Source organism: Melopsittacus undulatus, chromosome 10 (genome assembly GCF_012275295.1).
Source record: "Melopsittacus undulatus isolate bMelUnd1 chromosome 10, bMelUnd1.mat.Z, whole genome shotgun sequence".
In the NCBI taxonomy this organism is placed as follows: Eukaryota; Metazoa; Chordata; class Aves; order Psittaciformes; family Psittaculidae; genus Melopsittacus; species Melopsittacus undulatus.
In genome coordinates this window covers 34,645,698-34,669,495 of record NC_047536.1, presented here as the reverse complement: position 1 = coordinate 34,669,495, position 23,798 = coordinate 34,645,698, and the positions used below count along the sequence as shown (strand labels likewise).

The following is a 23,798-nucleotide window of genomic DNA, read 5'->3' as shown; positions in this document are numbered from 1 at the left end:
GAGCATGCAGGGGCCACCACCACCAGCCCTGCGACCAGAGAGCTGTGCCATGGGGAGATGCCCTCCTGTGTTTGCTGTGCTGGGGGTGCAGGCTGGGGCCAGCAAAGCCCCAGGTGAGGTGGCCCATGCCAGAGGACATGTCCATCACTCACCCTCGCAGGAGTCTGACTTTGATGCCACCAAGGAGGGTGCCGCATCCCTGCCTCCAGCCTGGGGAAGGCAGCACCATCCATGGTGAGCATGGCCCTTGACGTGATGTTCACGTCCACGGAGACATTGAGCAAGCCCAGGAGGCTGCATAAGGCAAAGGGATCAACCTTTGGAGGAGCAGCTGCTTCCCAGGAAACAGGAGCAGTGTTCCCATAGGAGACAACCCTCGTGGTGGTGCTTCCCCTGGGCCCACAGCACCAGCACCTACACTTGCCATTGAGAGCCACACGGGTGCAGAGGTTGAGGTGGGTGCTAATGCCAGGCAGGACCTGCAGGGACACCCTGGGGACTGTGAGGTCCATGATCCTCAGCCTGCAGGGACAATGATGGGGACACCACGAGTGAGGGCTCCGAGCCCAGCACCCCACACCCCAGTGCTGGTGCTCACTCAAAGCCACTGCTCAGGGGCTACTTAAACCAGGAATGACAAAAGACACGGAGATTTCCCTGTTGTTTTCCTGGTTTGGTTATTCTCCAGCTTCACCAGAAGCTTTGTTCTGGTTGTGTTATTATTGCTTGTGCTTCTGCTCAGTGCTGGGCTTCAAACAAGGGTTCAAATGGGGTAGCTGCAAGCCAGAGCATTACTCTGCTCGGTGTGCTCCGTGCACCCTCTATGGGCAAGCTGCTTTCAACTCCTGTTTCCTTGACCTTGTGCAGCTCAGGAGGCTCTTTGCAGCCAGAGATGCAATGGCAGAGCCGTTTACCTCAAAGCATCACCTCCAAACCAGAGCATCTCCTGCAGCATCACCACTGCTCCCCACAACCAGCACTGGGGTGGCCCCCCCACAAGGGCTCCGGCCAGTGCTGTCCTTACCCAGTGGTAAGGGTGCTGAGCAAGCTGTTGAGCAGCTCTCCATGGCCAAGGGGGCCACTGGGGCCACTGAGGATCCTGACTGTGCTGAGGGGATCCCCATCACCGAGCACATCCTTGATCCATTGCTCCTCCAACACCCCCATGGGGACAGCATCCCTGGGGGCATCACTACCGGCTGCCAGACAGTCCCTGGGGTGGCTCTGGGCTCACCCCATACACACCTCCAGCACCTCCTCTACCCAGCAAACCACTGCCATCATCACCCCCCCAACAAGCAGCCCCAGTCAGCCCCTGCCCCTAACACCCACAAACCACCAGTGATGCCACCAGCACCAGCACCACCAAGGAGACTTCCACTCTGAGGGTGCCTTGGAGGACATCCCTGCTCTGCTGCAGGGAGCCTGCAGGAGCTGAAACATCACCCATGGGGCAGAGCTGACCCTGGCCATGCTGCTGCCCTCGAGTGGGGACCAGCAGGCAGCTGCCTGCCCCTGCCCGCACCTCACACATGGGTTGTTCAGGCTGCGCTGGTACGAGAGCATCAGGGTCTCACCTCGAGGACGCAGAGGGACTCACCATCACATAGAACTCCTTCACTGAGCCTGAGGATGGCATCTTTTGGCTGGCATAGGGATGGAGTCAGCAGAGCATACAGGAAGGCAATGTCCGGATCCGGTGCCATGGTGTCCTCTGCTTGGCTCGGAGCTGCAGCAGGACCTGGTCAGGAGAAGGGCGGAAGCAGGCTGGAGATGAGGCAGATGCTTCCATCTGGGTGAGATCTGACTGAAGCCAGGAGCTTGAGGAGAACCAGAGCAGCTCCGAGTTGGAGCTGCATCCAGCAAACAGGCCTGGACACACACACAGAGGGGGAAGAGGAGCATGTCCTTATGCAGCATCCAGTTTATGCACCACTTCAGTGTCTGCTTGCTTATTCCTGCTCCTGGGCACCCAACAGCATCTTCAGCTTACAGTATGAAACCGTTACTCATCACCTATGGACCACACCAAGCTGCCCGTGCTAGTATCCACCCTATGAGTAGCTACACAATGGAGTGCTGCAGTGATACAAGAAACTCGCATTGGAATAAAGCTTTTCTCTTTAAGACGGCCTGGTTGAACCTTGCATCCATACAAATAATACTAACAACCTTAAAAGGGTTAACTTTGTGCCAAGCGAATATGTTTCTTCTGCAGAGCAGGGTTTGATTTTACTATAGCAACCTTTGTTCTGATTTTTCAGGCTAGTCACTAAATATAAACCAGAATTAGCACCTGCGTGTCTACCATTACTGGGATTATTCCCATAGCTTTTCTTGCTCACCAGAGCATACTGCAGGGCTTGCAGGTAAAATGGTGCTCTGCCTCCCCAGGCTTACAGCACCCTGTACCACTGCTTTGACCATCTTTATCCTGGCTTTATCCTGGATTCCAAAGCCTGGCTTTGGTCTTCAGTGCTCAGCTTTTGGTCATTGCTCCCTTTGCTCTGTCCAGAGGTGACACAGGGGTAACCAATGTACAGGGGGTAATACAGAGAAATTGTACAAGGGGGTTAAAGGGATTCCTTTGCTTAAACAAACGTATTGTCTGTCCTAAGTACCTAACATGCCAAGGCATCGACTACTGATGAGGGGGAGAAGAAGATGCTTAGTTCTACTGGTAAGGGACAAAAGCAGATTTGGCCTCTGTATCAGAGGCACCTCTGCTTTAAGAGGGAGGAGCCTCAGGTCCTTATAGGGCAAAGTTAATGAAGAAATGCAGAATGATGCCTAAACGGTAAAAGCTGAGCTAGTGAGTTGAGTGTACAGAACAGGATCTGTAGGTTTGATGTATTCCAACGTGAAGACAGGTTTGTCAGACAGGGAAAAGCTCTGAGCAGCAGGTTACAGGACACCCAGCTATCGGGTAGTGCTGTTACCCCAGAGCTAAGCAAAGGAGAAGCCTGAGACCCTGCCAGCTGCATGGCCCAGGATCCATGATGGATCCTGCTTGTTCCAGACAAATCCCTGCTGAGACACACACGGAGGGTGCCCAGCACCCACAAACAGGGTGTCCAGCACCCACAAATGGGGTACCCAGCACCCACAAATGGGGTAGCCAGCACCCACAAACAGGGTGCCCAGCACCCACAAACAGGGTGTCCAGCACCCACAAATGGGGTACCCAGCACCCACAAACAGGGTGTCTAGCACCCACAAACAGGGTGTCCAGCACCCACAAACAGGGTGTCCAGCACCCACAAACAGGGTACCCAGCACCCACAAACAGGGTGTCCAGCACCCACAAACAGGGTGTCCAGCACCCACAAACGGGGTGCCCAGCACCCACAAACAGAGTGTCCAGCACCCACAAACAGGGTGTCCAGCACCCACAAACAGGGTACCCAGCACCCACAAACAGGGTGTCCAGCACCCACAAACGGGGTGCCCAGCACCCACAAACAGAGTGTCTCACACACACCACTGCATCAGGGTAACGTTAAGTTTCCAGAGAGAGCCTGAGGAGGCTTTAGCAAAGCACCAGGGGATTTTAATCTCCTTCCATGCTGATCCCAGCAGCGGCTCCTGGGAATCACCCCAGCCTTCCCCAGCAGAGGGTATTCCCACAGCCCCAGGTGAACATGCTGCTCTGTGCCAGCTCCTGTGCTGATGCCCTGGACACTTGATGCCTTGGTGAGACACCAGGTGTGGCAATCAGCCTGGTGCAGGTGATAACAGGGTGATGATGAGCTCCAAACCAAGCAGTAGCTGAGGGGGTGTGGGCTCAGTTTACATGGCCTTGCTCTGGGCACAGCTGCTTGTTCCAGCTGCGCTGCCCACCCGGTGGCACAGGGCACAGTGAGACAGTGGGGGAATAAACCCTCAGAGAGAGAAACACTGAGGCAGAGGAAGGTTTATTGTAGGAGCAGGATGAGAGCAGCCTTTACAGCCAAGGCAGAGCTCTGCTGCCCCACTAGGGACGTTAAAAGTGGCTGCAGACCCCCCAGCATCCACCAGCAGAGCAGTTTTCCCTACCCTGCTGCCAGGCTATGCCAGGACCCACTGACTGGGGCTGGCTGCACATCCCTCTTGGGCCACAGCAATGACCCAGGGCAGTGCCCAAGGGCACATGGAGACAAGCAGGGTGCTGGAGCTCATGGGTGCTGTCAGCCTCAGAAGCGGAGCTGGGACATGGGTCCGATGGAGCAGGAATCATCCAGACGGGTCTGGTCGGGAGAGCTGTCTGCCTGCAAGAAGCAGCACAAACCCTCAGTTGTCACATTCACATCTCACCACCTTTCCCCGTTCCCCAGGTGAGGTTTTCCTGTGGGACCTCCTGGAATGCGGGAGCAGCCCATGGGAAGTGGGGCTGGTTGGGGCTCGTGGCTGGGGCTCGGCAGGTCCCTGCCCTGGGTGGGAGCATCCCCAGCTCCCCAGGAAGGCAGCGCTGTGGGATGCGGGATCCTTACGTCGGTGATGTCAACCTTGGTGTTCCTGAGGCTGATGTTGGGAACCTTGGGCAGAGGGACTGACACACTCAATGCATCTGCAGAAACAAGTGGAAGTGTCTCATCATGGGGGGACACCCCAAAGGTGGCAGAGAGGGGAGGGAGAGAGCCCCAAACCCAGCTGAGGCTGAGAGAACAGGGAGCTGGACATGGCCATACCAGTGACAGCAGGTAAATATGCAGCTGTGAGGACTCTCTTGAGCCATCCTGCAAGTTGGGGGACCTGCAAAGGAAGAAGACACATCAGCATCAGAACAATGGTTGTTGGGATGAAACCAGCCACATCTGGGTTATCAATCACTGTCTGTTCCTGCAGGATGCTCTGAGCTGTGAAATCAAACACTGGGAAGCTTCCATCAGTGAAACTGTTCCAGGATGAGGGTGACGGTTACCGAGGGATGTGCTTTTGGGGTTATTTCTTCTTGATTATTCCTACCCACTTCCCAGCCCCCCCAGTGTGCAGTCAGCAAGCAAGCACATACCCCCAGTGTCACTGCTATAGGGTACATGGGATGGACAGGGTAGGCAGCAGCTGGCCTCTGCCATGAGAAGGAACATGAAGACTGAGGAACTGACATGTTGGGTCTCCCTCCCTGCACAGCCCATGGTCATTGAGTGCCTGTAGCCCTGCCTCAATCCAAAGCACCATACACTTACATTGAGAGGGTCGAGACTCAGGGGTGTCCGTGTCAGGTTGATGCTACAAGAGACAGAAGCAAGGCAGAGTCAGGGTGCACCAGGGCCTCCCTCCTTCACACCTCTACATGTCTCCATCACCCTCCCAACCCCTGCACCTCCCAGCAGGCTCTGCAGTACCCACAGCCTGCAGTGGCCCCAGAGCTCAGCTCTACCTGTCCAGGGCCAGGGAGGTTTGGAGTCTGCCGTCAGAGACTGATGGGGTGATGCTCAGAATGATGTCCTGAGGTTGGAACAGTGGAAGAAATGAGGTTATCACCTGCACAGCTCCAGCAATGAAAACTCACAGTATGTGTAAATAGAGAAAGAATCCCGTGTGGGCCTAGAAGTCACATTTTGGTGATGGATGACATCCTGCATCTCTCCCCAGGGTTCACCCTTCCTGCCTCTATTTTGTATTATGCCTTAAACACTTCACTTGCTCTCAGTTCTGAACAGTTTTAAAGCCCTGGGCACCACCGTTAGCAAGAAGAGGGACATTCAAATGCCCAAGGGCAGGCCAAGCCAAGGGGATGCCAGAGAACAGCCAGTGTCAGCCCTTGCCCTCATCCAGAGCAATCAGCCCCAGGACCCACTCACCGCATCCAGGGAGAAGAGCAGCTTCTGGGCTGACGGCAGGGCAGGGCTGAGGATGTCGATGGAGGCTTTGAGGGTGGCTGTGGCTTTCCCATCCTTCACAACCACCACCGGCTCCTTGGGCACCCGCACCTGCAGCTCCAATGGCAGGGAGCTGGGGAGGACCTTGGTGACCTGCACAGGGCAGGGGGGTCAGGGCAGGGGTCTGTGCATGGGTGGGTGCGAGGTGGGGTAGAAGGAGGTGACTGACCTGGGGGATGAATGGGAGAAGGGCAGACGTGGACAGCGGGATGCTACTGGGCACCTGCAGGGAGAGCACCGGTGACCAGGGGGGTTTGTGCCAAGAGCTGGACCACGCGAAGACAAGCACCCGGTGACGAGCACCCTTGGGTCACCCCAGGGTGACCGGGACCCTGACCTGGCCCCAGCAGGGGCACAGGGACCCACCATGGAGCTGGTGATGCTGCGGCTGAAGGCTCCCTGCTCCTGGGCCATCTCCAGCAGGACACTGAGGGCTCGTTGGGACAGGCTGAGCTGAGGTGGGCGCCCGGTGGCCAGCAGCAGGTTGGCAGTGAGTGGGGGTCCCTGCGTGGTGGGGGCCCCCACAGCACCCTCCGTGTCCCCAGTAGGGAGCTGCAGGGGACAGAGCAGGGGAGAGATGTTGGCTGGGCTCACACTGGGCATCCTGCCCACCATGGACCTCATGGAGAGGAGCACATGGGGTTAATAGACTCTAATACAGGTAGGGCAGCTTCAGAATGTTCTAGTAAAGCCACAGCTGCATCTGCCACAGCTTTCCCTTTGAAACACTGCCACATCTGGTCAGAGAGACACAGCCCATGCTGTTGGCCTCGTATGGTCCCTATCAATGACACACCAAACTTGAAACCCGCTTACAAATGAACCTGCTTGTAAGCAGCAGCCACTGCTCCTGTGCTCTGAGCTGAGCTTTTCTGGTTAAGAGCTATGAGAGAGCTGTAGTTGTGTGGATTCAGCCGTGTCAGCCACGTGGGCTCGTGCTACCCTCCAGGATTAACAAGTAAGGTAGGGACCAAGGCAAACCAGGCACTGTATTGAGATGAACTACTCCAGCCCACCAAGCAGGGGGGTTAGGGCAGGGAAATGTGGAACTCACGTTTAGATCCAGCTGGATGGTGTCACCACCGAGGACGGAAAAGTTGGGCAGGTCTCCCAGAGCCCCCAGCGGGAGGGCAGCTGTGGGACAGAGGGAGGAAAGCTGTTAAGCTGCAAAGGGAGGGGGATGCTCCCAAATCCCATGGTCCCAAAAGGTATCTGAGCTGATGGTGGCCCCTGCTCATGGCATTCCCAGCTGGATGAGCTGCCAGAAAGCACAGGGATGGTGCTGCAGGAAGCAACAGGTCCTGAAGTGTTTTCCTGTGGAAAGAACTGTGCTGCTGTGCTGGGTGAGGGCAACTGAAACTGTGCTCGAGCAGAGCTGGGAGCTTAGAAGGTTGTTGAACATCCGTGTTGGGCCAAGGTTAAACCAACCAGCCCCGAGTGCAGGACCCCACACAGGAGGAGAGGACAAGGAGGGGGCAGCACTTACGGATCCTGGAGCCGAGCAGGGAGCTCACCACACTGAGCCTCATGTTGACGATGCTGCATCCCTGAGGAGGGAAAGGAGCATCAAAACCTTCCCTATGAGGGTGGTGGGACACAGGGTGCCCAGAGGAGCTGCGGCTGCCCCATCCCTGGCAGTGCTCAAGGCCAGGTTGGACACAGGGGCTTGGAGCAGCTGCTCCAGTGGAAGGGGTCCCTGCCCATGGCAGGGGTTGGAGCTGGAGGAGCTTTAAGGTCCCTTCAACCCGAACCATTCCTTGATTCTATGACATAGCAGAGGCTCTGTGGGGCAGGGTTTGGTGGGACCCCATTACTGCAGTGGCCGCTCTGAGCTGGGGGCTCTGGCTCCTTGTGCCCCCACCCCGGTGCAGTACCCGTGCCCATGGATGTGAGGCCAGGCTGACCCTGCATGGAGCCTGCAGCTGTGCAAACAGCCTCTGCCATGGCACAGCCTGGACCTGCCTGTGCCGCGCTTGCACCGAGGGTGCTCTGCAGCCTTACCATCTCCCGCAGGGCATCACTGAGGAAGCCTTTCAAAGCCTGATCCAGGAGAGGCACTTCGGGACTGGGAACAGGAAAATAGGAAAGAAAAAGTGATGTGGATTAATGGCTGGAAGATAAAAGTATTTGCACAAGAGGAAGAGGAGGTGTCACCATGTTCACTGCCAAATTCAGTTATGTATTCAGAGACAAAACATTATCAACCCCCAGCCCTCTGAATCCAGCCCAGTGCTTGGTTCCCAGCACAACCCACAAGTACTTCCTTTAACCCAAACCTTACACGAAGGCTCAGCAGTTCCCCTCTGAGAGCAGCAGCCAGGGGGGGCTCAGCCCCTGAGGAGGCATCAGGCACTAAAGCCCTGCCTGCAATCCCACCAGCACCAAGGTTTCCATGACCACCCATGGATGGTGCCTGATGCTGGTGCCTACCTCACTCTGATGTTTATGTCCTCAGTCTGGCATTCCTGGGTGCTCTGGGGAGCTGCCCACTTGTCCCGGACCAGTGCACCCACATCTGCTTCCACCTGCAGGCAGCGTGGCAAGCCCGGGGTGCTGCATGGGAACAGAGCATGGCTCAGGGACACGCTGCCCACCAGAGACCCCTGCACTGTGCCCCCATGGGTGCTTCATACCTGGAGCCGTCTACCAGCAGCTGGGTGTTGAAGTCCACCTGGTGCCCAAAGCCTGGCACCGAGCGCAGGCTTATCCTGGGGAGGGTGTTGTTCAGGATCCGGAGCCTGGGTGATGGGACAGGAAGCACTGAAGAGCATCTGGGCAGTGATGCCCCAGCACTGTGGCTGCTGCCAGAGCCACAGTCCTGGATCCTTCCCACCCCGGGTCAGTGGGGACCCCACCAGCAGCTGGATGGCACCTACAGAAACTCCAAGCAGCTGAACCCTCCTTTATGGACCTGCCCCAGGAGGGGAGTGAGGGGCCCCGTGTGTTAGGCAGCAGGCTCCAGAGCCTCCTTTCCCCAGCGTGGTCCAGACACAGTGAGGGCTGTGCAGGGACACCCGTCTCCCACTCTCACTCACCCTGCGAGTTCGCCGTTTCCACCAACATCACCATTTCTACCAAGAAGGCTGCCAACGAGACCATTTTTGCCAAGGAGACCACCTTTGCCAATGAGAATATCAAGGACAGCATCAAGGAGACCATCAACAAGACCATCTTTGCCAAGGAGACCATCAAGAACACCATCTTTGCCAAGGAGACCTCCGAGGACACCATCTTTATCAAGGAGACCTCCAAGGACACCATCTCCTCCAAGGACACCACCAAGGAGACCATCTCCTCCAAGGAGACCACCAAGGAGACCATCTCCTCCAAGAAGACCGTCTTGTCCAAGGACACCACCGAGGACACCACCTCCTCCAAGAAGACCATCTTGCCCAAGGACACCACCAAGAAGACCATCTTGCCCAAGGACACCACCAAGGAGACCATCTCCTCCTAGGAGACCATCTTGTCCAAGGACACCACCAAGGAGACCATCTCCTCCAAGGAGACCCTCTTGTCCAAGGACACCACCAAGGAGACCATCTCCTCCAAGAAGACCATCCTGTCCAAGGACACCACCAAGGAGACCATCTCCTCCTAGGAGACCATCTTGTCCAAGGACACCACCAAGGAGACCATCTCCTCCAAGGAGACCCTCTTGTCCAAGGACACCACCAAGGAGACCATCTCCTCCTAGGAGACCATCTTGTCCAAGGACACCACCAAGGAGACCATCTCCTCCTAGGAGACCATCTTGTCCAAGGACACCACCAAGGAGACCATCTCCTCCAAGAAGACCATCTTGCCCAAGGACGCCACCAAGGGCACCACCGCCTCCAAGGAGACCTTTCCTTCCAAGGAGACCACCAACAGCACCATCTTTGCCAAGGACTTTGCCAAGAGCACCGTCTTTTCCAAGGAGACCACCAAGCAGGTTGCCACCAAGGAGACCACCTTTAGGTTTCCGGAGGTCACGTTTGGCCAGGGAATCTTTAATATCTGTAAAACAAAGGATGGGAGGTAACTGTGAGCTACATGGGCTCAACACAAGCATCCTCATTAGCCTGGCTGATCCTTTCTCCTCCACTGTCCCTCTATTTCCCCCTTCATGCAACAGGGCTGGTGGCATCAGTTGCTGTAAGGTGCCACAAGTGCCATCTCCAAAGTGCTTTATAAAGGCAAATTACCAGCATTGCCTCTCCTGCTGCACAGGTCTGGACCAGCCTCTGATTTAGTGAGTGTGGTCAACAGATAGGAAGAGCAGGACTGGCCTCAACAAAGAGGTGAGTCATATCTCTTCCATACACTTACCATCTACATCCACCTGGGAAACCAAGGGCATGATTCTAAATCCTTGTGAAGGGGTCAGCAGGCTGCAGAGGAGGAAGAGAGCCCAGAACGGAGACATCTTCGGTCCTGGTAACTGGAAAGTGGTCGATGCCAGTGCAGTGTTGGGGCACTGAGCACCGGCCATGGAGGGGGAAGGGGGTTGTAGGAAAGAGAAAATCAGCTATAAAGTTTCAGTGTCATTGGCATTCTGAGGGACCTCCAACTTGGAGCAGCTTTTTATTTATAAAGATTCATAATGAACATTCCCTTATCTATTTAAATGTAGATGGCACATCAGAAAAGAATTAAACTGAGTGTGAGAGGTCTAATTCACTCTGGCTAAAAGCCTATCTCAGATAATAGAGTTATACCAAAAATCATTTAAACGAATATTTCTTATGAAGACCATGAAATCCCTTTTACTCTTCAAGGACTGCAAATACCAAGAACGTGCATGTCTGTTCTTGCAAAAAGCATAGTGAAAAGCTGACACATGCTCTATTAGTAGGAGCATCATTTAGGCAGGCAGCAGGCAGGAATAACAATGTCTGTTGAAAAGCCAACACTCCCAAGTGGACATGAAGGTTTCTTCTTTGGGAAGCATTCAGGTTTGCAGAGCAGAAGCTAAGAGCCTGCTTTTGGAGGAGCAAACTCACCCTTACCTGACCACGCTCAGGAGTGTGAAGCTCTCCAGCCGATGTCCCTGTCTTCTGAGAAGGACCCACGCTAAGCATCTTCATATATAGAGCTTTACATCAGGCAAGTGATGTCATTGAGGACATCCAGAGCAACTGGTGGGGAGCAAAGCAAACAATACATGGTTTCTGGTGATTTCCACTGCAAATATTTCCTTAGAGATGTTAGGAGTCAGGTAAATCATTGAGCAATGACCTGGAGGGGCAGAGCAGACTCAGCCAGCTCACCCCTGCCAGCTTTGGTACATCCTCCCTTTGGGTTTGCTGGTGTCAAGATGTGGACATGGCTAAGGCTGGGCCCTGCTAAAATGCTTCTTTTTAAATAAAATAGAGGTTTTGACTGAAAAAGGAGTCCAAATGAGAGGTGTCCTCCCTGCCACACCACCCAATGCAACAGTGCTGCAGCTCCGGGGTCTTCTGCCTCCACATCACAGCTCTGTGGCCAGGGCTTTTCCATGCTGGGAAGTTGTGTCCCAACTGATCCATCACAGCTCATTTACTGCAATTCAATCCCTGAACACAACCCGATCACTCAGAGCTGTGGAGCTGCTGCCTCAGCTGCACCAGAGCAGCAGCTCTTTGGGACAGGACAAAGGAAACCCTCTTCTGAGGACCACAAGCATAGGCCCTGTGAGTGGGTCACATCCTGGTGTGAAGAGTCAGTGAGAGCCTTCAAGGTGAAGGGATGATGCATCAAGGGGACAGCATGAACTCCTCACTCCCCCGATGTGCCACTGAGGACAGGGGTGGGAGGGCTGCTCCCCAGTGCTGAAGAATAATAGTCCAGAAAATGCTTGTTTGGAGTTAATACGTTCTGCAAACTTAGGAATCCGCATGTGCAGCAGATTAGCCAGCTTTGGTCACACGTTGATTCCGGCTTTAAAGAACATCTCAGCTGAAGGCCAAGGAAGGGATGGCAAAGATGCCAAAGTACTTAAGGAGTTGTCACTCTCCTTGCAACCTGATCAGCCAGACACCTCAGGAGCACAAAGCCTTGCTGTCACGGCTAGATCATGACATTTGATAAGGTGGAAGTGGGTGTTAACAAGCTGGTATTATGTTATCATCCTTCCTGTATCAATTTATACTTTGGGCGGTCACTATAGAAACCTGAATTACCATAAAGACAGACCTAATAATGGTCAGCACACAGCAAAGGGGCATCTTGGCATGGTGGAGAATAGCTTCTGAGCAATGACCTTTCAGGCACGACGGTAACTTGGCCTCTCCCCAGCTCTTGCTGAATGCAGAGGTCTCTGGCAACAAAATATTATGGATAAACTGAAGCAGATTCCCATAAAGAGAATGACATCGTTGATGTCCAGGTCCTGATGACATTGAGATGTCCGGGTCTCGCTAAAGCAACTTTCAAAGCCCCAAGAATGTGAAGCCAAATTGCTGTGTGGGAACGGAAACACAGAGTAAAACCAGAACGGACATGGTCAAAGGGAGAGCAATGGGACTGACGTGAACAGACCCTGCTTTGGTGCTCAGATCACCCGGGAACTGTGGTGCAAGGGCAGGCCTGCTCTGCTCTGCTGTTGATAGCATCGTCCGGACGTGGCCCTTCTGCCCAAGGGAACCATCCATTTGGGGACCCCGAAGGATGTTCATGGTTTGGTCTTTCCTGCCTCTGGGATCATTAACTGGGGGGAATGGTACATTCCCCACTGCTGGGAGAGCTCCAGGGGCCGCGCTGGTGCCTGCACACATCCTGTACCTCCACCAGCATCCCCGGGCATCAAACACGAGACAGTGCCAGCCTGGTTAAGTGAAGAATCAGCTCAGTGCCCTGGAGGTTTCCAGGCTCAGTTTCTCCTGGGTGGGCTGAGCACTGATTTTGATTCATGTTTTGTTGCTCTCACAGGAATTCAGGCTCAAACTGCTCCATTGGTTATCAGCAAGGGCAGGCACAGTCAGGGAATCTCCTTGGAAAGCTGCTTGGCTTTGGCAGTGTTTGCGGTGGAACGAGGAGGGAAGGCTCCACAAGCACCAGTGCCTGCAGGGAGCTGGCTTTATGGCTGCTTCCCTCCCTGCTTAGGGCTCCTGATGAGGACAATCCCATCCAGACGCCTGCTGGGACTGGCAGCACACACAGAGAACAAAAGGAGCTCTCAGAGCCGGCTTCATACAGAGACCTTCCTGGGGACAGCTTCTTAGAAACACGATGATGCTCCTAAAGCTTCCCTCAAGTCTGCACCAGCTGCTGCCACCGGCAGAAAACCTTCCAGTCCTGCTGGCTCCATGAGATCGGGATCGAAGCTGTTTATTGAGCTCCTAATGACAGGTAATAATGCAGCAATCAGTGAACTGTACGCCTGGGATCAATATCTGTGCTTGCAGCCGATAAACCACAGAGCTGGGCTCCTCTGAGGGATGGAAACACACATGGAGATGTCTGAACACTCGGCTCTAAATCATGCGGAGAAGCCCTAATCCCTGACAGGGCTGCAGACACACTCCCATCTCTGACAGCACAGGAGCAGGGGGGTCCCTTCCTGCACCCCTCTCCCATGGGGTGATGGGGTCTCTTCATTTCAGCTTGTGGGGTCCAGCTATTGAGAAGTGAAGGAAAGAGGAAGCATCAGCCTGGGCAGCCCAGCACCCTCCCTGCTCCCTCTGCACCCATTGCTGCGGGACTTGCAGGTTGAATAAACCTGTCTTAAGCTGAGCAAAGAACAAGGCCAGGCCCCCCCAGCTGTCTGACTAAACCAGACCAACGCTATGACATGTGGTAGGAGGCTGCAGGTCCGTCCTTCGACAAGCCTTCAGGAACAAGCGTGCTCAGCATCACAACCAGCTCTGCCTGGGCATCGCATCCCTCACCGCAGGCTGGGATCAGGAGGCTTTAGGCAGTGACAGCGCCTTCGCTGTGGCTGTTGGCTGCATAAAACCAGGAATTGCTCAAAATGCCCCTTTCAGCAGTCTGCAGGCTCCTCTGTGTAGCAAAACTGTGCAACCCATTACAGCTCAGTGAGGAGGAGGAGGAGGAGGAGGAGGAGGAGGAGGAGGAGGAGGAGGAGATGATCTCCCAGAAACAAGGATGGGAGGAGGATCGGACTTACCAGACTTGACAGCACTTTCTGAAGGATGCTGTCCACAGACTTGCTCCTGCCTTTGGGCTGCAGTGTGAGCAGAGGAAACACATCCACTGCTATGCACACAGCAGTCATTGTTTACTAGAGATCAAAAGGCAATGAAGGCAAGGGCTAAACAAACCCATCTGGTGCGGGCTAGGACAAAACATGCCCAGTGTCTATTAAAAGATGTTTTCCCTCTTTACAAACCTTTTCTCAAGAATGCCATCTTCTGGCTTTGAAGAGAGCTAAAGGTTTCCAAGCCTAAAAGAAGCTCTGATATCCCTGGCGTGTAGCACTTACATGAGGACTGATGCCAAAGGGGAACATTCACAATAGCACAGCTGGAGCTGGCCTGAATTTGTCCATAAAACAGTTTGGTTTTCTTAGTGGAAAAAAGGAAGAGTGAGAAGTGTTTGTGTTCTGCAGGAGAGCAAACCTGGAGGCTGGCAGGTCCAACAATGCTGTCACTGCCTCTTAGGAGCTATTGATACCGACACAGCATGGACGCTGCCCCTGGGAGGTTGGTGTTCACTTGGATGTGGCAGCTCCTGGAGCAGAGCCTGGGGGTGCCCACGGGGTCCTGGCCACATCCAGACACAGGTTTGCTGCCAGGGCAATGCCCATGATTCCTCCTGTAGAGCTGCTCAAAGTGGGACAATCCCCGGAGTCCATCCCAGCAGGCACCAGCTTCCTCCTCCAGCTCACCCCCCCAGTGATGCCCATTTGGACCATGAGAAGCCCTGAGCCCAGTGAGAGCAGCAGCAATATCAGTGGGAGATCTTTCACTGCAAAAACACAGGAAAAAAACACAGGAAAAGGGCTGGGGAAAAGAGCTGGGAATAAGGAGCCCACAGCATCAAGGTTGGGCTGCTTCCATCAGTCACCCACCACTGGAATTGCCATCACCATCTTTAGTTTAAACTCTCCATCTAAAATCACTGTTTAATTTAGAAACTTCCTTCTTCTCACCAAATTCACACAGCTTAATTTTGAAGAAAACTGGTTAAAGAACATTCTGGGGCTCCGACACCTCCTGCTTCTTCCCATGGGAAGCTGTGGGATGGAGGCCCCAGAGATCCAGGGGTTTCCTCAGGATGTCACTGGTAAACCCAGCACCCCAGCCTGGAGATCAAACCCCAGTGATGCTGCAGAGCCGCAGCCCCAGCACACAGGAGCAGCAGACGATGCGCTTTGTTGCCTTTAAGTTATAGCTTCTCCATGTATCTGTGGACACGGTCATGCAGAAAATCACCGGCTTTAATATCACACTTGTTAGCAGGGAGTGATTCGTTTCTGCCTCCAGGCTGACACCTCCCAACCTTCTGCTGCTCTCCTTCGGTTTCAGGCTGGCAATGGGAGCTGCAGCCCATCACTCACCCCCCCAATGCCTTTGATGGATTTCATGTTCTGGTTTCTTTTGGTAGCTTCCTCTGTCATGTTCTGCAGAGCATCTCTCCCCTTCAGAGCAAAGGAGGTGCCAGAAGGTTTGCACAAGAGCTCAGCACAAAATCTCCCTGTGCCGGAGGGTGAGGGGACTCAGTGCTCCCCATTGTACCCTATAAAACACCCTTATTAACGTGCTCCCCTTCCAGCACACAGGCACCAGCAGGACCTTCACATGGTATGAATGGGGATAACCATTAGGGTCACTGCACCACGCTAAAGGAAAGCAAGCAGGGCTGCAGGCAAGTCCAGCAGAGCCACACTGGCCAAAACACAGCCCAGATGCACAAACCTGCTTGGGCTGGGGCTGGTGACCACCGCAGTGTCCTCCCCTCCTGTTACCCACCCCACAGGACCCTGCTCTGGGGGTTCCCCCCATGGGGTCCTGCAGTGATGTGTTTCTTCTCCTCATATCTGTATGAGAGATGTCAGGAGGTTTAAGCTGTCATTACCTCCCTGCAGTGAGGCACTCACTGTCTCTGCTCAGCCCAGACAGGGAGATTTACATCTTATCTAACAGGAGTGTCAGATGTACAGATAACTCCCAGTAAGGAAAGCATCATACCAAGAAAGACACTTTTGTGCTGGTAGCTTGATCCATCATTATGCTATAAGCTGACATCTAATTAAGCCTCCACAGGGATCACCGGGTCCAGAACAGCTCTTGAGGAGGAGAAAATCTACCTCTAATCACCACGGTGCCATCTCATCCCAGCAGCTTATCCCCAGCCCCTTGCATGCTGTAAGTGGTAATAACACTCTGCTGATAAAGCTCTGGTGCTTGGGAAGAGCTGATGTTACCGGGGCAGGAACAAGGTAGAGCAGGGTTCAATTTCCAGCTGCTACTCTAAAACACAGAAAAGACTTGTTTCCTAGAGACTAGGTTGTGTCCATGTCCCTTCCAAAGCCACAAATCACCTTGGGACTCATCTGCAGGTTACAACCTTCTCAATGGTAACACATTCCTGCCTCTGAATGGGCTGCATAGGTCAGTGTGGGTAAGCCCTGCTCTCCCCTGGCAGGCTGCTGGATGCGCATCTTCACACTGCCTTCAGTGGGAATGTACAACGTGGCTGAAACTCTGCTTGTCCTGGTGCTCCTGTGTCATTCCAAGAGGGAAAGCAGCACAGTGCTCTGAACATGTCAAGATGCACCTGGAACCAGCACCCAGTGACTTACTTCATCAGTGCACAAAGGACAATGGTTTCCTCCCTGAGCTCCAGGTGTTTCAACAAGCTCTGAACACATCCCATTGCCAAGGGATCCAAAATGGGCAACTCAACCCTCTCAAGCACTGGTCATGCCTCAGAGCTGAGGTCATGAGTACTGGCGGCAGGGGCAATGGCAGAACCTGGAGCACTAAGGAGAGCTGAGTGAGACCATGGAGGCTTACATGGCATTTGCAGGAGGTCCCTGCTCTGTCCTCCGGGCCAAAAGAAGCCAGGAGAATGCAATGGACTCCAAGCATCAGATGGAGAAGGACTCTGACCCCCTTCCGTGACAGCTTTCCCTGCTTGGAGAGACATAGTCAAAGAGGGTGAGCATCACTCACCACTTTTTCTACCACTTGTAACTAATATTGCCAGTGGCTTTGGATTGGGAGTGGGTTAAGAGAGGAAGGAACTGCTGCACATGGGCCATGCCCGAGATCACAGGAGACACCTTACAAGAAACTGATCATCTGTCTGGTCTGAAACTCACTGAACCCAACAGAAACACTCCTGTTGCCTTCAACACTTACCCAGGCCTGATGGGAATGAAGGGCACCCTTGATGGATCACCACAACCTCAGTGGGATGCGTGCAGGTCTCATCCTTCTGCTCGGAGCTGCCCAGCCAGGACAGACACAAAGCACAGCAGCTTCTTGCTCCTGTGGACACATGCTGGCTGCCCTGTGAGGAGACATCTGCTTTCTAACAATGGTTTCTTGGCACCTGCACCCAGAGCCCTGTGTGCTCCCCTGTGTCAGCGGATGAAGGCACGCTGCCCCAGCACCGGCTGTGCAGTACTGCACCTCGCTCGGGCAACAGCCAAAGTAATCAAATATGTGGGGAAACAATCAAAATGATGTATAAAACAAAGCATCCTCCCCATGTCCTGGTTTCCAGCTCCTGCCCCACCAGCCTCGTGTGTGAGGATATATAAGGCCAGCACGATCCCTTGGTGTGGCCACGGCAAGACGCAGACTGAGCCAGAAGGATGGGAGGAATGGCCAGGAAAGGTAAAGAAGGTTTTACAAACTGCATAGCTTGATGTGGGCATTGCTTGTGCTTACCTTGGTGTGTCTGTAAGGTCAGCTCTCATTGGAATCCACTTTCTGCAAAGACTGATATAAGCACAGATGTTTTCTGCAGGCTGAGCTTTCTGAATTACTGGGGGTTTAATATTGCAAGAGCATTGCAGGCATGCTAAACAATTCCCAAAGGTTTTCCAGAGAGGGAGGTAACACACTCACCTTTTTGTTCCGTTTTACCTTCTCCATCACTTCCATTCATTCCTCCGTTCATTTCAGCTCCTCTTTATTTACCAGTTTTCTAACTTTCCCAGTGCTCTCAGATCCCAGGCAGCACGAGAGCCACGTGTTCCTATTGCACAGATGCTGCCAAGCTCAGGACCACAGACCCGACCCCAGCAGTGGATCCATGGCTCCAGGCTGCTCTCACCAGGCTGCTGTGGATGTTCTCTTCCAGGCACCCGCATGGCAAAACTCCGCACCCTGAGCATCCTCCTGAGCCTCCTGGTCCCAGTGCACAGCATCCGGTCACCCGACTGCGGGGGCATCCTCACCCCATTAGGACTGAGCTACTGTAAGTCTCAGCCCCTCTCAGCAGGCAGGGGGGGCAGCAGCATCTTTCAGTTCAATGACAAGACACCAGACACCATCACCACAAACTTCTGCCATTGATCAGCTCTGTTTCCACATCCTCTCTCTGTAGCTAGTGACAGGGGGGTTAGTAAGGGATGGAAGTGTGTCACCTGGTGGATTTCAGCCTGTCCATCTGCCCATGAGCTCCAGAGGGTCTCATAAAACATGTGCCCTATTTCAGTTGCTGAAGTCTCAAAGCCGCACGCTGAGGCAGTCCTCAGGCAGGACCTAATGGCTCCCACAGCTCCCGACCTGCTTGTCGGCCCCACGAAGCCCAGCAGGTGAGTCCATGGCTCTGCCTTTGCTGCCATAGCCCTGGTTCATTCTGGTGTTCAGATGAATAGAGTCCCAAAAGGTATTTTGCCAGTGAGGGCAAAAATCCCCCCTGGAGACCCACTCAGCTCTTTGCCAACGAGGTTTAGACATGAGCTCCTGGCTCCTCCACGGGGCTCTGAGGGCAGCAGCCCCTGTGCCACCCTGGGGCACTGATTCATCCATGCGCATCCCATGGACTTTTGGGGTTTGCCCACTATGAGAGCAGGCAGGGGCTGCCCAGCAGCCCAGCTGCTGTGCTGACACCTTCCTTGTGCTCCAGCAGGCCCCAGGTCAGCTCTGTCAAAGTCATTGAGCTCTCTCTGTCTCTTGTCCCCGACTCTGGGCTGCGGCTGAGCGTGGACGTGGACCTTGGCATCACTCCTGCCCCGTGAGTGCTGGGGCTCATGCTCCTGCCTGGAGCAATGGGGCTGCATCCAGCTGCTGACTGCTGCAGGAGCAGGGGTTGGGGTGAGTGGGATCAGGACCAGGACCAGCCCCTGTGCTCCAGCCTCTGCTTCTCCCATGGCACAGCTCCGGCATCAAGGTGATGAGATTGTCCATCCGGGCAGACCTCCACGTGGAGATGAACCCCGAAGGGAACCTGGAGGTGGTGACCTCTGCCTGCAAACCCACCGTGGAGGAGGCGCAGAGCACTGAGGAGGTGGAGAGGTCGGTCCTGTGGTTGTCCTTGTTGTGGGATCTGGGTAATGGGGAAAAGAAGAAACTGAGGCACGAACATTTCTAGGCAGGATGGTGATTTTGACTGAGAGCTGCTCACAAAGGTTAAACCAAAAGCTTTATCTTCACAGCAGGAACTTTGTTCTGTTCCAGGGTTGGTTTTCCCCATTTCAAGAGGGTTTCATTCTCTCATAAGGGATCTTTGAACGCAGAGCAGCAGCCACATTTGTAACACAAGTCCAAGAGCAGCTCTTCAGTGGTTTAGGATTCTGAACTGTATTTGCAGTCTAAATAGATAAGAAAGTAGTGGTAATAACACCTCTGCCTGCCTTTTGGTCCAGATAAAAGACACTCACCTGCCCTTGACTCACCTGAGCTGGGGCTCACCTAACTTCTTCCATTCTGTTTTCATCCAGCAAGTCCTCTAGTGCAGAGCTGGACAAGGAGATTAACGTCGATAAGGTAAGAGAAAGGTGTGAGACAGGAGAAGACAAAGTTGTGCAGGTCTGTAGGAACGAGAGCACTTTCAGTCAGGCCAGTGCACTGCCCCATGGTCCTGAATGCCTCCATCCCCATCTCCAGGCTGCCAGCTGATGGGGACACCCAACACCAGCAGACTCCTGTGCTCATCTACCAGTTCTCTTGTTCTTATGCCATAGGTTTGTCTGGAAGTCTCCAAACTGCTGCTTTCACCGAATGAAGAGCTGATCTCTCTGACAGGTGAGTGTTGGGCTTTCACTCTTGGACTAAAGGCTTTGGGGTTTGTTTCTGAGCAGCTCACAAGATGGAACAGGCTCATGCAGGCACTTCCCATCACTGTCACCTCCTCTTCCTGAGCATCCCTCTGCTCTGTTTGCAGCTCAGTTCCCCTTCACACCGAGCTGCCAGCTGCAGTACCTGCCCCTGGCTGCACCCGTGTTCTCCGAGCAGGGCATCACCATATCCTTGCAGGTAAACCCCCACTTTCCAGCACTCACATCCCAGCTCCCAGTGCTATGTGCCCTGAGACACCTCAGACTCCTTTTCTCCTTGCCCATGTCCCTGCAGACGACTTTCCAGGTGGCAGGAATGGCGATCCCGCTGCCAGTCAGCCCCGTGCCATTCAACCTGCCCGAGCTGGCGAGCTCCAGCCCTGCTCACCTCACCCTGGCTTTCTCTGAGCACTTCTTCACCAGCCTCTTCTTTGCCCTGGAGATGGCTGGAGCCTTCAACATGACCATCCTGGTGAGTAGAGCAAAGCAAGGGAGCAGAGAGCACACCCTGGAGGGACAGCCCTGCCCCAGGAACAGCTTGGATGAGTGATGCTCCCTGCGAAGGAATGGGAACATCTCTGAGCACCCATAGTCGCTGCTTGCCGCAGGGTCGGCACGGCCGTGGTGGGTGCTCAGTCATCCACAGGCTGTGTTTGCCTTGCAGAGCCCGCTGACCACGGCCACCCTGGCACCCAAGATCACCCAGGTTCGTTGTGGTCACACCGAGAGGCTCGGGCAGTGCCCCCGGCCACCGGTAACCCCCTGCCCCACAGATGAGCTCCCTGTTCCCGGAGGACCTGCCGGTGGTGCTGCAAGCCGTGTTCCGGAGCTCCACACGGGTGGTGCTGGAGGAGGGCAAGGCTGCCCTGAAGCTGTTCCTCACTGTCCACGTCGGGGCAGGAACACCAGCATTCCAGAGCTTCCTGAGCGTGAACGTGGTGAGTGTGCCCTGTGAGCCACAGCAGCGCTGGCCTCGGATGCACGGAGCAGGGTGTGAGGATGGGCTCAGCACATCCCACTGCTCAAAGCTGAGGCAGGACCATTGGATCCCTCTGATCCTTCCCTCTCGTTTCCCCATGCAGGATATGTCTGCAGGACTCCTCCTCAGCGTCGCCAACACGAGGATGATAATCTCTGCACCGGTGATAGAGTAATGAACCCCACTGTGCTCCGGGTGCTTGAAGGGGATGTGTCCTAGTCATAAAGGGAAAGGAGAGGCAAAATGATCCAGGGAACTTCTTAGCTTAGACAGTCTGGGCACTGCAGAGGTAGCTCTGTCCTGAGGGAACTGGTGAGACTCCAGTTTCACTGTGATTAGAACCCATGCAGCATCCTGCATCCCAGCCCGCTCACCCCAGCCCATGACCCACATCAGCAGCACCCAGGAAGGCTGCTCAGGCTGAATCCTTGGGGACAAAGCATCCCTAGACCCTCAGTGCTGTGCCCAGGGGAGGTCAGGCTCCAGCTGCATGCTCAGGCATCACCCAGGCACCAAGTCCCCTGTGGTCCCTATGGGAAGTCCCTGCTCATCACAAGCACCTCCTGCTCCCCTCTGTTTTCCAGGAACGTTGAGCTCAGCCTGGCTGCCTCCGACGTGGGCCCCGTGCCGGTAGGTGCCCTGCACCCGCAGGTAACTGAGCTCAGCCACGTCCCCTCCTTGGCCTGTGCTGCACTTAGTGAATGCACCTTAGCATCGTCCTCAAACAGCCTGGTCCTGCACTTCCCAGCTTAGGCTGTCCTAAACCACCCTGAGCAGTGGTTATCAGCAGGGGAATGCTGACTTTGGTGCTGGCTGCACCCTGTGAGCACCAGAACCCCTCTCCTGCTGGTCCTGGCCCCCCTCCTGCTTTAGCCACACCATGAGCTGACCATGGACTTCCCTTTGGCAGGATGCTTTACTGGAGGAGCTCTTCTTGCCCACAATCCGTACGGAGGTACCAGCTCAGATCAATGGTGAGGAGCCGGGAGTCCTGTGTGGTGCTTGCCCCATGGGATGCACAACCAGGATGAAGGCAGCACCCAACTGGCTCCTTTCCCTCATTTCCCAGTGGTCCTGAGCGAAGGAGTGGTCCTGCCCCACATCTCCAGCTTCACCTACACCGACATCAACGTCATGATTCACAAGGTAAGAAATAAGACCTTTAAATTGCTCCTGCTGTGTCTGATTTAAAGGGAGCCTGGGAGCAACACTCACCTCCTGGAGCCAGGATAAATCAGAGCCTGCTCCTCCAGCCCCATCACTTCACACAGGCTTAGCTCCTCTCCAGCCCTCCAACGGCAGCAGGGGCTGTGCTGGAGGGGCTGCTGGCCCATGGGGAGCCCTGAGCAGGCTCTTGAGAGCCACCCCAGCACCTTGCTCAGCCCCTGCTCACCCCTTGCCTAGGACTACGTCTTGGTGCCCTGCAACCTGCGTCTCCAGGCCAGGACTGCAGCACAGACCACTGTGGGCTGACATCTGGAGTAAAACAGGGGCAGAGCTGTTGACTCCTGCACCACACTTACGTTGTGTTTTACCACTGCTTGAACTGCTGAGAATCTCCTTTCTTGCCTTACTAGAACAGCACTTTTTCATATCTGGGATGATAACAGCATTGCACTAGCACCTTTTCCTTCCAGTCCTGCTCTTGGTATGACAGTTGCACAAAGAGGATGGATTGCAATTGTGTTCCATGCTTTAATTAAACATTTCTCTTTAATCCTGCATTTTCTGGTGTGATTATTGATCCACCCCCCAGCCATTTGTACCTAAAGATAAATGAGTTTGCTCTTGCTAAGAACTGGTACCAGTACAGGTGACCACCCCTTACATCTAATTAAGGGAGCATGAACATTCCACTCATTTATAAGGATGCAAAGCAGCCTCTCACTGCAGAAGGACACGGCCTTACCAACCAGAGATCCCGCATCTGCTTTCCTCCATCGCTGGTGTTACTATGGGAACGTTGCGGCTGGTGCCTCTCCCTGGGTCAGGAAGGAGAAAAATAACAACAATAAACCAGATCTGTCTGCACAATGGGTTCTAATTTTAGAGCTGAGGAGCGCTCCATGCTCCAAAGCACGCTCAGCACAGAGTGAACACTGAGGGTAATGGGGCTGCACCAGACAGACAGTGCTGGGTGCCCATCCAGGGTGCCCCTGTCAGTGCTGGGATGCTCCCTCCTGCTGCCCAGACCCAGCTCCAGGCCTGAGAAGCTGCTCAGGAAGATAAAGTGGGGCAAAGCCCCCAGCAGCCTTGGATGTGCAGGAGGGACAGAGGGGCTGGAAACGGGGCTGCACCCTCATGAGCTCTCTGACAGCAGCACTTCACAGAGCACCCCAGCCATGAACCACACTGCACATACATCTGCTTGCACTCACAACACCTATTACCCTCTGAGAAGCACTTCAAAGCCTCATATTTCAGTGGCTCAGAAATAGGAAAGCAAACAAAACAAGCCAGGTTGATTTATGGTAAAGAGTAAAAAGCCCTGAAGGTTTATATGCCCAGCTTGGGGACCTGACTAATGATTTGAATGGCCAAGGTTGGCAATAGTGGGAACTGCTCCTAATAAAAGTTCCCTGCTAGAGCTGCAACCATTATTCTTTGACTAATATATCTTAAACCAGTTTCCCAAAAGGAATAAGCAGCAGCAGTGAAAAGATGTATTCATTGCCAGTGGGTATTCTGGTTGAAGGCTTAACTGCACAGTTCTGCACCTCCAACGTGGGGTCAAGGGAGCTGCACCCCTGCTCCCAGCCCCATGTGTCCTATGTGGGTCAGCCGCAGGTGAGGGGCAGAG

The 23,798-nt window shown here is 54.3% G+C and overlaps 2 protein-coding genes and 1 long non-coding RNA gene across 3 annotated transcripts; 1 reads left to right on the top strand and 2 right to left on the bottom strand.

The window, feature by feature from the left end:
* Window positions 1-4,126: 4,126 nt before the first annotated feature.
* On the bottom strand, window positions 4,127-4,731 carry LOC115946930 (uncharacterized). Its single transcript, XR_004080933.2, has 3 exons — window positions 4,668-4,731; window positions 4,470-4,546; window positions 4,127-4,247 (listed from the first exon to the last, which is right to left on the bottom strand). It is a non-coding gene; the product is annotated as an uncharacterized lncRNA (long non-coding RNA).
* Window positions 4,732-4,864: 133 nt separating this feature from the next.
* On the bottom strand, window positions 4,865-10,952 carry LOC115947333 (BPI fold-containing family B member 4-like). Its single transcript, XM_034066584.1, has 14 exons — window positions 10,853-10,952; window positions 10,173-10,284; window positions 8,897-9,860; window positions 8,495-8,599; window positions 8,292-8,414; window positions 7,863-7,926; window positions 7,348-7,408; window positions 6,916-6,995; window positions 6,228-6,413; window positions 6,031-6,084; window positions 5,784-5,954; window positions 5,360-5,427; window positions 5,166-5,208; window positions 4,865-4,873 (listed from the first exon to the last, which is right to left on the bottom strand). Exons 1-14 carry the CDS (start codon window positions 10,928-10,930, stop codon window positions 4,865-4,867), a joined length of 2,118 nt encoding a protein of 705 aa, XP_033922475.1. The 5' UTR covers window positions 10,931-10,952.
* A 7,154-nt stretch (window positions 10,953-18,106) lies between these two features.
* Window positions 18,107-22,655, top strand: BPIFB2 (BPI fold containing family B member 2). The gene is made up of 15 exons (XM_034066837.1): window positions 18,107-18,215; window positions 18,456-18,555; window positions 18,873-18,977; window positions 19,121-19,258; window positions 19,684-19,729; window positions 19,927-19,987; window positions 20,127-20,218; window positions 20,315-20,491; window positions 20,684-20,725; window positions 20,793-20,957; window positions 21,102-21,169; window positions 21,583-21,628; window positions 21,909-21,972; window positions 22,068-22,144; window positions 22,403-22,655. The coding sequence occupies exons 1-15, from the start codon at window positions 18,107-18,109 to the stop codon at window positions 22,469-22,471; spliced, it is 1,359 nt and encodes a 452-aa protein (XP_033922728.1). The 3' UTR covers window positions 22,472-22,655.
* Window positions 22,656-23,798: the final 1,143 nt, after the last annotated feature.

Coding starts and splice junctions, on each gene's coding strand:
- BPIFB2 (XM_034066837.1), top strand. CDS start 18,107: ATGGCAAAACTCCGCACCCTGAGCATCCTCCTGAGCCTCCTGGTCCCA. Junction 21,170..21,582: donor ATCTCTGCACCGGTGATAGA/GTAATGAACCCC, acceptor TCTGTTTTCCAG/GAACGTTGAGCTCAGCCTGG. Junction 21,973..22,067: donor GGTACCAGCTCAGATCAATG/GTGAGGAGCCGG, acceptor CTCATTTCCCAG/TGGTCCTGAGCGAAGGAGTG.
- LOC115947333 (XM_034066584.1), bottom strand. CDS start 10,930: ATGAAGATGCTTAGCGTGGGTCCTTCTCAGAAGACAGGGACATCGGCT. Junction 6,996..7,347: donor CCTGCTCGGCTCCAGGATCC/GTAAGTGCTGCC, acceptor TCTGTCCCACAG/CTGCCCTCCCGCTGGGGGCT. Junction 5,955..6,030: donor TTCTCCCATTCATCCCCCAG/GTCAGTCACCTC, acceptor TGCCCTGTGCAG/GTCACCAAGGTCCTCCCCAG.